The sequence below is a fragment of the Pagrus pagrus genome, assembly GCF_965226575.1.
Source record: "Pagrus pagrus genome assembly, chromosome: 12".
NCBI lineage: Eukaryota > Metazoa > Chordata > Actinopteri > Spariformes > Sparidae > Pagrus > Pagrus pagrus.
In genome coordinates, this window is record NC_140196.1 from 3,109,924 (window position 1) to 3,122,915 (window position 12,992).

Here is a 12,992-nt window from a genome sequence, read left to right on the forward strand (position 1 = left end):
TATTTACCGTCGTCTTGTGTTTGTGTTGGCTTCAGGGAGGTGAAGGTGACGGAGGTAAAGCCGAAGGAGGTGCAGCTGTCTGTGGAGCGAGTTCCCGGCACTCTGTCCACTGCAAGCAAATCGGTGCAAGTCAACGGTGCTGCCACGGTCAGTATTGATCCCTTCTTTTGTTTTTAATTCTTCCCCCTCTCAATCGCAGATAAATCCGTTTTGGTTTGAGCAAAAAATAAATCGTTCCTTAATTCTGCTCCATCTCATATTGATTTTGATTACAGATGAGTACATTTCTGACACCTTCTGGGGAATAAAGTTGTGTGTGACAGAAGAAGTATCAGTCTGAAAGATTTACCTGGAAGAACTTTTTACCTGAGAATAGCACTGATCACTTCCCCAAAGATCAACAGAAGGTTCCTGAAGAAAAATAGTGCCTTTTTTAAGGAAGCGCTGGATTTGGCAGGAAAAAATACAAACCCCTGCGTCAGTACTAGTGAAAATACCCTTAACTTTGATTTTTAGCATACAACAAAACATAAACAAACTGTTAAACCTGCAGCTGATGAAACGTAATGATAGGACAGAGACTAAAAACGTGTGTAGGTGTGAAATGAAATCCCCAGGCTTATGAGATAAGATGTCGCAAATTAAATACTAACAACACACCAAATGTGGTTTAGATAAACACACCACAACAGATTTTACTGCCTTGATTTCACTTTGGTGACGGGCTGGAAGACTAGTGGTGCTAATTCCTCGTGTGCTGAAGAAAACAAATAGTTGCTCAACATGTCGAGGCCGGCAGATGAGCATTGTGAAGGTGTTGTGCAGAACATTTTACGACTCTGTTGTTGTTGTTGTTTTCCTCCCAGGAGCTGAGGAAGCCCTCCTACGCTGAGATCTGCCAGCGGGTGAAGGATGCCCCGACATTACAGCAACCGCCGACCCCCAAGGAAGCCAAGCCAGCCTGCGCTGCCCCCGCAGGCGAGGAGAGGAAGTGCCCCGACGCCTCCATCCCGGCAGGAGAGGCCAAGGCCCGAGAGACATACCCTCCCTCCTCCAAACCCGGCTCGGCCACCCCGGGCAGACCCCCGAGGGACGCCCGAAGGCCGGCCGGGCGGTGGGCCTCCCCGCCCCCACATCCAGGGAAAACCCCCAGCAAAGATCCCCACCACACCCCACCCAAGTCCCCGCAGTAGGGCGACTCCCCTCTGCCCCTCCCTGTGTCCTCCAGCCTCCCCCACTACGCTCCACTGATGCGTTTAAAAAAGGAAATATAAGTCAGGGCTACTCAATACTTATATCCCAGAATCACCAGTCACAAACAAGCATAGAGGACGCCTTCTTTTCTGGATCAGGGCTTGCAGACAAAAAGCACTTTACTGTGCATGTAGAGCACCATTTCATTCTTTTTATTCTATTTATTTGCTTTTTTTTTAATTTTCAGTTTTATTTCTCCTTTTTTCTCTTTTTGCATTGCGTAGTTGTGTCAGCCGGTAAGTCGGCACAGACGACACTGAAATTTATTCATTCTGTCCAAATGGCCTTGTGGGATTAAATTAGTCTTGTGTGTGAAGCAGCAGGGGCATTGTTGGAAGCCACCCCAGTGGATGATGGGAAAGAGTGCGTACAACAGACTCCGCCTTGTGTCGGCTCTCATAGTGAGGGGGTTTGTTTGCATGTCGAGTGGCACCGTTGTGCGACTTTATGTAGCTTCATTATGGGTCATGATTAGCAGATGTGTTTTATTTTGATACATATTCACATCCATATGCAAAATTTAACATCTGAATCTCATCGCAACAAGACTCAAATCCTTCGGTTTACATCGCCTCAAAGTGAATTTTCTTGAAGATTTTGATAATGTATTTTTTCTTCAGCAGCTCAGCTTCGTTTGTCGTCTGTCGGTACAGTCACTGCTGGTGATCGTTTTTCTTCCTCTGATAATTTTCTCTGTAAAGAATCACCTCTCTCTGCTGTTTTTGTTTTTTACTGTTTGCTAACACTGCTAACTGGCTAGCTGTATTGCGTAGCTTGTGTCTAAAATGGGAGATCAGTGCTGAGAAATGAGGCATCTAGGACCTGTTGTTGTTGTTGTGGTTGTTGGCCAAAATTTGTCCATTGGAAATGTCTGAAAGTTGATTAAGTTGTGATTTTCCAGTGGCTCACCGTGTGTGTGTGTGTGTGTGTGTGTGTGTGTGTGTGTGTGTGTAATGAGTCAGGGGAGGCTCAGTTTTCATGGCATTGTATTTTTGGGAAAGCTTGAGAAGCTTTGACGGCTGCAGCGCTCTCCTCTCTTCTTGTTTCCTGCTAAAAACTGTGGAATAAATCCATCAGCAGGCACATGATGTCAAAGGAAAAGACGCAGGCTGACATTTCAAATCCAGTTGTGACGATCAAACGGCTGCTTCTCGTCTGAGGCGGTTCGGTTCACTCTGGAGGTGAGGAAGCACTGACGAGCTGAGATGAGGAAGGAGGAAGTTAACACTAGCTACCACTCAGATGCTCTGACAGTTTACCACTGTGACAGGTAACTCACGGCTGTAGGAAGAAGACGAACTTGTTCTGAATATCTGCTGATACAAAACGTTCGGAGTTCAGTTTGAAGTTGGGGTACGGAGGCGTGACCGTGGGAATGTTTCCGGTTCTTTCTTCTAGATATGGTGCTAGACGTCGAATCCTGGAATCTGTTACTACAGCTCATCTAGATGAACTAGATTCACATCTACATAACTTTATTTGCACTGTTCGTGTTTCCTCGGACTCGGAGGGCAAAGGTTTCATTATCCTGGCTGAAGTGTAAAAAAAGGGAATTGATCCTTGAAAGTCAAAGAGGAAACAAACCTTCAGAAAATCAAACCCTCACGACAACAACTCTGTTGACACAATCGCTCAAGTGTTTTTGTTTTGTTGTTCTGCCTCGTGGATGCCTGTTGAACACACTGTAGTGAAGGATGGACGTTCAGGCAGCGTCGCATGACTTCGCAGTGGATCAGCTTGTTATATTTTGCAAATATTAATTTTAACTTTTTTTTCCTGAAGGAGTTTGGTGCTCTTTATAGGCATGCTGTGGTTTGGAGTTTGGCCTCAAGGATTTTCATTGACGAGTGCTTGTAGAACTGATGAACATGGAAAGTGAGACGGTTGAATAGACCTAGAGCATTTTACTAAAACTAAACCGATGAAGGTAAACGATGAGTGGGCTTTTTGGGAATGTAGTTTGCCATGTTGGAGTGTGGAAGAGGTTTTGTCGGGAGTCCTCGTCGGGGCTCGTGTGAACAGTGTTGAACCAAACATCCTTTAGAAATTAAAAAACTGTTAACAAAGCAGGCGAGAGCAGGTGGATTTACAGCAGGGAAGTCTGAAACTGTCGCGTGAAATCATCCTCGGGGTGAAGATGTTCAGCTCCTCCTTTTCGAGTCTTTAACACAAGAGTTGTATGTCGTTTTATTTTTTTTTCTGTCAGCATGCTCCCTCGTCGGATCCTTCTAGTTCGAGTTTGCACTCTTTGATTTGAGTTTTTTTTTTTTTTTTGTTTTTCCTTCTAAAACATTGGAAAAGATTGATCAAGCACACTTACTGCTTCACTCCTGCGTTCCTGGGATAAACTGCACCTTTAAAGCACAGAGTAAAAGGAAAACATTCACATCCTTTACTCACCTTGAGCCTTCAGATTGTGGTTCAGGATGGAGACGCTAACGACCACGCTAATTCAGGCTCAATGGGACTCAATCGAGAAACCTTTTGGATGACGGATGTTTGTCGGGGGAGTGAAGCAGCAAGGAGAGGAAACTTGTTGGTTAGATTTTGTTAAATTCAAACTTTGGTTGGGAGGTCTGTCTACTGTAGCAGCCACTTTGGCAGATAACCAATCGAGATATTTACTGTATTCGAAAGATGTAATTGGCCGGAGAAATGTAAAGAATTATCGGTATACGAGTTGTGAAATGACTGAAAATGACAGTTAAGTGATTAAACTGTAATTATGAAAAGTCAGAAGTTTGTTTTGTGGGACTTGAAGTGAGTTTCCCTCCCTGCTGTGTGCTCGGCTCAATCTTTTTAAAGATGCAAAACACCCATAAAAAAAAAAAGAAAAAAAAAAGAAAAAAGAAACCACTGTACTATACACAATATCTGTTCGGGGGAAACACAAACCTAAAAACCACGTGGGACCTCGCACGTCTCGCCAAAGTCTTCCTGCATCAAGAAGCATTCTGGGTAATCCCACTAAGAGAAAACAGGAGCCCATCTGGCGCAGGGAACGCTTCATTAAAAAGCCTGTACTCCTGCTCATAGCTGCTTTTGATTTGGACGCGAAATCTTGAGTTGATAATATTTTTTTTTTTTGGATTATTTTCTTTGAAGGACTGAGATGCACTTGGATGGGTCGAATTTCTTTTTTTTTCTTTTTTTTGTGTCTCATCGGTGGAAATGGTAAAAAGAGAAAATGCACCATATCCACTTATTTATAAACCAATGCTGTTTATTCCATGAGAAATATCGTTAAGTTTTCTTTTTAGGGAGAAGAAAAAAAAAAAAGAAATAGAGACGCATCGAGGTCTCTATGTATACGCAAAATGTAAAAAAAAAAAAAAAAAAAAATTTCCATCCAGTGTTTGAGAAACTTGAATTTTATTTAAACTTGAAAAATGACTTTGCCTTAACTTTTATACAAGACAAGCATAGAGTTTATTTCTTTTCAAAAAACAAATCCCCAAAATGTTAACGAAGCGTGACACGTGGAAAATATTTAGTCGTACCAGACGTCACAAGTCTTACAGAGAGAGAGAGAGAGAGAGAGAGTACAAATCTAGCAGCGTTTTCTTTCTTTTCCCTTTTTATTTTTTGTTTTTGTAAACTGTACGAAAAAGAATCGTTTTGATTGTTCTGTTTGTTTCTTGTTTAATAGTTTCAGGTTGTGTTTTTTTTTGGGCGGGGGCGGGCGGGCGGGGGGGATATAAACCTTGTAAATGCAAAACTAGTCAATACTGTATTAAATTTGTGCACTTTGAAGTGTGTGCTTTGCTTGTACAGTTGTAAATACTCAGAAAAATATAAGAGGTACCTTAAAATGATTATAAAAATATATTGATCTTGTTGAACTATTAATGTCGCTATCGAGCTGGATGTAGGATATAAAAAAAAAAAACTTAATGTTGTGCTTTTGGAAATATTTTTCTTTAACTTTTTTTGTATTTTTAGTTTGGGTGTGCGGAGTTTGAATTCTGCTCCGCGCTGCAGGCTGGAGCAGGTCGTCTGATTGTAAACTTTTTTGTGTTTATTTAATTTTTTTTGTCCTTCATTCCATTTTTCGTACCTGTGTGGTCACCTGGCTGTACAGGTGTGTCCTCGGACCCCTCCCCCCTCCACCTCACTGTGCACTAATTGGGAAGAGCCTGTGGTACTGACAAGCATCTTATTAACGAACCTTGCAAAGCTGCGTGTCCACCATCATCCTCTTTAAAGCTTTGGCTTCTTTTGCGACATTTTCGCTTTTTTTTTTTTTTTTTTTTTTTTTTTAAGCACAAGGGTCGAAACATTTAAATGCCGAAGCGCTAAAAAAAAAAAAAGCACTACTTGTCAGACTTTTTTCCTGACGAGAGGTATTTTTGACATCTTGAAATATTACCGTTATAATACCAAGAGAATTAATAGATGTAACTTAAAAGCTACAGTAAACAGCTTTAAAAATATTAATGTTTAACAACAGGATTGTAAGGATTTCGAGGAGGAAAGCAGCCTCGCGTAGACCGTGACACTAATACTCAACATCGATATATACCGTGACGATTATGACATGTTCATACTTATACAACGCAGCAGTTTAGTATAATCAAACTGCATTGTGTCCACATTAGGTGGGCAGCATGACTAGACGATATTTAATGTTAAACAATGTTAACAACACACCTTGAGAATATAATAATTCTGCCTAAAATGGCGACTTTATGTAATTTAATTACGTTTTTCAGCTAATTTTCTGACACAAGTTCAGTGTGAAGTGTCACATTTAATGCAACGTTTTTCACGTGTTTACTTGATCATTACATGTAAAGTTGAGGGGAATTTAAATTTGGTTATTCTAAGTATTTAATTTATACACATTGACTCAACATGACAGTAAACTTGAATGTGACTCTTTACTGTGAACGCGTGTATTAAAAGTAAATGGAAGAATTTAAGTAATTAGAATAATTAAAGTCAGTGTTTTAGGAAAATTATCCGACAGTAGAGATCTGAAGTTCTGCCTCGTTTCTCGTCAATCGTTTCTTTTGTTGGTTTTGCTGAAAGGCCGAAAACTCAGAAGAATTTGTGGTTTTCTATTTGTATGGGGAGATAAATGAAATCATCTTTCAGTGTAGTGGATGGTAAACATAATAGTCACCGAGGGAGTGGTTACACATTGCGACGAGATCAATACCACTCTCATGTCTGACTGGAGTCGGGATGTGTTTAGCCTAGCTTAGCACAAAGATGGGGAACGGTGGTGCATTTACAAACACGTCTAAAGCTCGTTAACATAAATCCTCTCAGCTTGGTATGTAGACAAAAACAAAAATGCTAGAAATGACAATTTGTAGTGTTATTTTTATTACTATTTATTTTTTGCTTGGAGAAGCCGTCACTACACCCGGCCGTTCGCCACAAGTTGGTTTTCGGCACATAACTATTCTTACGCAATTGTTTGCTCACAGATTAAACAAACAAGATAAATGTTTATAAGCGATCTTAAGAGATGCTTAAAGCGTGTTTTTGATTTCTTTGAAGGCTAGCTGTTTCCATCTGTATCCAGTCTTTATGCTAAGCTAGGCTAACCACATCCCGACTCCAGCTTTGTACTAAATGTACATAAGAGGGGCAGCGATCTTGTTTTCTAGCTCTCAGAAAGAAAAGAAGTGGCATTCAATTAATGTTGAACAATTTGGTCCGTACTAAAAAGGTTTTGACGTTGGATACCCATTCCTACCCATGAGCTTTGATAGTGTATCTACAGCTATGACTCATGGGAGATGTAGTTGTTGCGTGCCAGTAAATTTTGAGTTTCTTTGTTGACAATTAACCAGAACCCAAGTTAAATCCAAGCTGAGTCGGAAACAATTTGGATCGGGTGTAATTCCACTTGTTCCTTTCAGATTCGGCCTTTTTTTTTTTCCAAAAACAAATTTAGGATTGTAGGCCTAGAACAGTTTTCCACGGTCGGCGTGTGATCTTGTTTCTTCTATGGATAGAAAACCACAGAAAACTTGATTAAGCTTTTCAGATGAATGCATAAAAGAAAATCTCCGACAAAATCCAACAACCGACAGCTAGACGAAGCAGAAAGTCGGGCAGGACTTCTCTCTATGTTCCCGTGACGCATGGGGTCGGTGTGAGCTTACCATGCGCTACGAGCTGCTCCTCCTCTAGCCGGCTAAAAAGAGCGATGCCTGATGGACACGTCCCAGCTTTGTCTTCTGTCTTCAGACACTCTGTGCTTCAAGGCGATCTGATTGTGAGACTCCCGTGGACGATATCAAAACGAAGCACATTCAAAGCACATTTCAGAACTTCAGCTTGTACAGCGCACGACACTCGACGTGGGAGAATCTCAGACTTGTGGATTGTAAAGTTTGGCGACACCAAGGCTTTAAAATGTTGGATTTGTTGTTGAGCTGAAAGTTCGCCCACGTCGAGTCTCGCTGCAGGTACCAGACGAGACATCCACTCAGCCAAAAAGAAATCATTCAAACCTGCTCGATGTTGTTGTGTCTCTACCTTCTCCTCCTTCTGATTTATCTGTTTGAGGGTTCTTGTTCATGTTCTTCAGCTTTCATGACTTCCTCTCCTGAGAAATAAATGTACAAATAATTTTCTTTTGGGCTTTTTTTTGTTTTGTTTTTGTTTTGTGGGGGACAAGCAGAGGCTCAACTGGAATCATATTTGTTTTTTTTCCTTTTCATGTGTTTCAGAGTGAGTTTTTCTGGCACATACAGAACATTAACATGCGCAGATTGAGATGTCTGTTTAAAAACCATTTGATCACATGTGGACTGCATTTTGATGTGGCAAAGAAAACCAATAACTGTGCCATTATACAACTGTTGTTTTTGTCTTGACTGGGCAGTTTAACCTGTACATAGCTGAGCGCTTGCCATCTCGGGCTTTTAGTTTTTTTTTTTTCCGTGTTTTATTTTAAGATGAGATTTTCTAATTACTGAAAGTCCATCGAAGACGTCTCACGTCTGGAGAAATCTACAATGTGACACCACTGACTGTAGGAGCGGTTTTCGTGCGTTGTAACTTGCGGTCGATCCCTGCTGAGGCACGTTTGACCTCGAACTCTTTGAGACGTATAAACACAGACGCTGATTACAAACTGAACATCCCTGAACTGTGAATGTGTGCATGTGTGTGGGGGGGGGAAAAAAATATAAATGTACCACCCAGAAATCCAGACCGATGTTAAAGGTGACTCTTTCTGACGCGTGGTACCTCAGACTGGACGGTACCGCTTTTCGAAGGGATCTCTCATTTTGGGCGGCGAGACGGCCGCAAGTTCTGCACGCCTCTCCTGTATCGCTGGCATTAAACACAAACGCTCACGATGTGGCGTTTTGAGGAGCTCCTTTCTCTCATGGACTTCTGCATGGAGCGTCAACACCTCATATCAGCCTGTCGGTCGCCTCAGCTCTCAGTCTCCTTCCTGTTCGCACGTTTTGACAGTGCCATTGTTTTTTTTTTTTCTTTCCTCAAGGGTTGCATCTTGTCGTAAAAGTGGACTCCCTTGTGGTAGTTTTTTTTTTGTTTTCTTCAAAGATATAATAACGAATGCACACCAACTGACTGGAACAAGACTCGATCTCTTTATCAACTCACTGTGGTTTAACTCATTAACACTCTTACCATGCTACGCTAACAGCTGTGGACAATCGATGACTCCATCACGTTGGGGTTTGGACAGATACTTTTGCCTAACGACACCTTTAACAGATGTGGAAAGGAGGTTGCGTTCAAGAGGGCTTCTTTTTTAGCGTTTGTTGTTTTTTTTTTTCTCCTTTTATTTTTGTTTATTTTTTTGGGTCTATTCTTCCATCGAGACTGGAATCAAGCGTACATGTCAGCTATAGGTAATTTAAGTTACTCTGTGTCATGATGTAAAACTGTCTAATTTGGAGAAAAAAATGTAGCTTACTGAAAAATAAAGATTTAGGCACTGTTGAGGAGCCGCTGTCTGTCTTCTTTGACTTTCTATGAACAGTTCTGTGGAAAATGTCTTTTAATTGTGTCGATTTTCATATTTTGTTGGAGTTTATAATGATTGAAATTGCGTGTAAACACATTACATATAACAGCTATGTTCTCCAAGCATCGTGTCCTTTGTGAATCCCCTTCCCCACATTATCCAGGTCTCTTACCGCCCCCGTCAAATAAAATGTAGGCTGACTGTTGATGATTAATCTGTTTATAATTATGGTTATTACTCTTGCCATTATTTATATTATGCATTATATTACTTTTTACATTATTTTATTCATTTATATAGTTATTATTCTGTCATATCAGAAATATAACAGATTTAACTGGACAGGTGGAATATTGTTATCTGTAGTTTCCCAGAGAGCAAAAAAACAAACATGTGAATATAGATTATATTTATGGGTGTTAAGCAAATACAACAGTTAGAAACTTGACATTCAAAATGTTATTAGGTATCACAAACAGCAGCCAATCAGAAATGCTGAAAAACAAATCCTGTTTGAATTGTGTCATGAATCACACACACGATGTTTGTCAATCTAGAAGATTAATTTCCAAGTCAATAATTTAATTTAAGTAAAATCTCATGTAGTTTTGTCAGAGAGCTACGTCGCCTCGCTCAACACATCACCAACACCAACATGGAGCCAACTGGGCATTTTCTACTATTCTTTAACAAAGAGGATCACTTTTTTAGAGTAATGTAAGTTTGACACCACTGATCATAATGTATGAACACAAACAGAAAGTTTGCTTTAACCTCTGCTACGTCCCTGGTCAGCAGGATGGTGGCGCCCTCTTGTGATGTTCATCTGTTTTCTCACATAAAAACTTCAGCACCAGTAATTAGACATGTAAAGGTCCAGTCTGTAGGACTGAGGAGGCAACAGGAGAGGAAGTGGGATATAATGTTCAAGCACACAATATCTGTGGTGTCGTGTGTCAGGAATGAATAAAACTTCTTTAAAACTGAACTTGACAGGATGAATTTATAAAAAAAAGTAAATCAGCTTTTTTAGTCTGAAACTTTGTGGTGTTTGAGGAGGAAAAGTGCCTCAGTTATACTCTCATATTAGTGTCACATGTTCTCCATCAGCTCTGTGTGAGACCCTGGAATGAAGACGACAAGAAAAGACTTTGTTGGCGTTTGTTTATTCACCATGTAAAGCTTCAGTTTGTTCACACGTCCCATCAGTAAAGTCTGTTCAATGACTCTTGTTCAATGATTTCACTTCATCCACACAATCAGTTTGTTTGAATCTCAGCTACGTACAAGAAAATAATAAATGATCTTCCTCATATATTATTAAATTTGTGTGATGATTGGAACAACGACAGCTTTTGTTCTGCCAAAGAAATAAATGTGATTATAGATGAATTTAAACATGTACAAAGTGGAGACACGACACAACAATCAGCCACAAACATGAAGACAGAATAAGTTTAAGAGTTAAAACTCAGAATTTAACTCACTGTCCCTTAAATGACTTCTGTCTATTTGGCTTTACTGAACTCAGCAGTGGCGCCATAAGCGTGACGAAACCAAAATCCAGCATAGAGAGGCTGAGTGAATGTGGTCTGGACTCTGTGGAGGAGAGTGATGGTTTCAGAGACGCTGTAGAAGGACAGAATACCTGCACTGTGATCCAGGTACACTCCAACTCTGGAGGACAGAGGACCTGAGACGGGAGTTGGGACATCGTTGTGATAAAAGTAATAACCGTCATCGTCACAATCTAACATCCAAGATTTGTCATTTAGTCCAAATCCACTCCCTGCTCTGTTGATATTCTTGTATGCGACTGCTACTTCAACTCCTCCTCTCCACTCCACCTCCCAGTAACAACGTCCAGTCAGACTCTCTCTACTCAGGACCTGAGGATAACAGCCAGTGAATCTGTCTGGGTGACTAGAATAAGACTGTTGTTCACTGATGAATGTTACTTTTCGGTTCCCCTCAGATAACAACAGATTTCTGTGTGCTGTGTTTGGATCCAGTGTGATTTCACGTGAATATCTTAAGAGTCCAGCTCTGGTCTTTGGCTCTGATTGTGTGTTTGACAGTAAAACATCCGCTTCAGTCACTGTCAGTGAGATGTTTGTCCATGTCTCTCTCAGGACGTCCTGTAGTTTGTCTCTGACCTCTGACACAACTGCTGTCACATCCTCAAAGTATCTCAGAGGACGGATATTAATGCTGGATGAGTGTGTAGACTCACTGAGTGCTGACAGTGAGGGGTAGTTGTGTAGAAACTGGTTGTGATCCTCTGTGTGTGAGAGCTTCTTCAGCTCAGCGTCTTTCCTCTTCAGCTCAGTGATCTCCTGCTCCAGCTTCTCCTGAAGCTCTTTGACTCGACTCACTTCAGTTTCCTGCTGGGATCTGACCTGCTGCTTCACATCAGAGCGTCTTTTCTCCATGAGACGGATCAGCTCGGTGAAGATATTCTCACTGTGCTCCACTGCTTCATCAGCAGAGCCATTGATGGCCTCCACCTCCCGTTGAAGCACCTTCACATCTTCCTCTCTGTCCTGGATTCTCTGCTGGATGTTTTGTCGACTCCCCTCCAGCTCTCTCTGCCTCTCAGTCCTCTCTGCTGCAGCTGACACTGTGTCGTGGCCTTTATGTTCATCCACAGAGCAGAGATAACAGATACACTGCTGGTCAGTACGGCAGAACATCTTCATCACCTCATCATGACGAGAGCAGATCTTCTCCTGGAGCTTCTTGTAGGGCTCCACCAGCTTGTGTTTCTTTAACGGAGGTACATCATGATGCGGCTGGAGGTGTTGCTCACAGTAAGAGGCCACACACTGCAGACAGGAGTTGAGGGCTTTCCGTTTCCTCCCAGTGCAGACATCACAGGCCACATCTTCAGGTCCAGCAGGGCAGAGATCAGCAGGAGCAGCTTGGAGTCCAGTCTTCTTCAGCTCCTCCACTAAAACTGCTAACATGGTGTTTTTCACCACAACAGGCCTTGGTGTGAAGCTCTGCCTACACTGAGGGCAGCTGTGGGTTTTCTTCTCATCCTCTCTGTCCCAGTGGGTTTTAATACAGTTCATGCAGTAGTTGTGTCCACAGGGAATAGTCACCGGATCCTTCAGTAGATCCAAACAGATCGAACAGGAAATTGCTTCCTCCTCCACCTGAACTCCTTTCTCCGCCATTTCACCTCTCACTGTGTCTGAGAGTGTTGCTCTCCTGAAAAATGAGAAATACCCATGAGATTAAAGAACTCTGTCAAACTATTTACAAGAATACTCACTTACATAATGTACCAATAAAGACAGGATGAGTAGAAAGTACTCCACTCAAGTTACAAAAACATTCACAGTATTCACCAGATCATATAGATTTTACTTTCAATGCAAAAACTAGCTTAAACTCTCCAAAAACAAACTTCAGCAGGCACAAAATGGCGGCTACACTCCGTAACAGTTTCAGGTAAACGTACACATACTCTACTAATGTCGGCTAAAAACGTCCTCACAATGTAACACTAACCTCGTCTTAACACTCTTTAACATGTTAGCAAGTTCTTACATTCAAGTTAACGCGGTTTCTCCACAACATACCTGAAAATGTCCACAAAGTCTCACAGCAGTGTAGAGATGTTTCCTCAGCGAGGATTTTAGTATGCCGCGATTCTCTGTTTTTTTCCGACTTGTCCCACCCTACTGTGCTGTGATTGGCTAGTAGTCTCTATACGTCCTTGTGATTGGAAGCTAAGCTGAGAGCATGGGTCGAGCCAATCAGAGCACTG

At 41.5% G+C, this 12,992-nt stretch overlaps 2 protein-coding genes across 7 annotated transcripts in view; one reads left to right on the plus strand and one right to left on the minus strand.

Annotated features, from left to right (window-relative positions):
* Window positions 1-4,926, plus strand: part of larp4b (La ribonucleoprotein 4B) — a 40,675-nt gene extending 35,749 nt beyond the window's left edge. For all 6 annotated transcript variants that reach the window (XM_084368469.1, XM_084368471.1, XM_084368470.1 and 3 more), the window contains 2 exons: window positions 36-147; window positions 867-4,926. In XM_084368469.1, the coding sequence (XP_084224595.1) occupies window positions 36-147; window positions 867-1,193 (439 nt within the window). In that variant the 3' untranslated portion in view covers window positions 1,194-4,926. The remainder of the gene's footprint in view (window positions 1-35; window positions 148-866) is intronic.
* Window positions 4,927-10,223: 5,297 nt separating this feature from the next.
* LOC311266442 (tripartite motif-containing protein 16-like) lies at window positions 10,224-12,989 on the minus strand. Its single transcript, XM_084368812.1, has 2 exons — window positions 12,805-12,989; window positions 10,224-12,430 (listed from the first exon to the last, which is right to left on the minus strand). The coding sequence occupies exon 2, from the start codon at window positions 12,394-12,396 to the stop codon at window positions 10,726-10,728; it is 1,671 nt and encodes a 556-aa protein (XP_084224938.1). The 5' UTR covers window positions 12,397-12,430; window positions 12,805-12,989; the 3' UTR covers window positions 10,224-10,725.
* Between the last annotated feature and the right edge of the window lie 3 nt (window positions 12,990-12,992).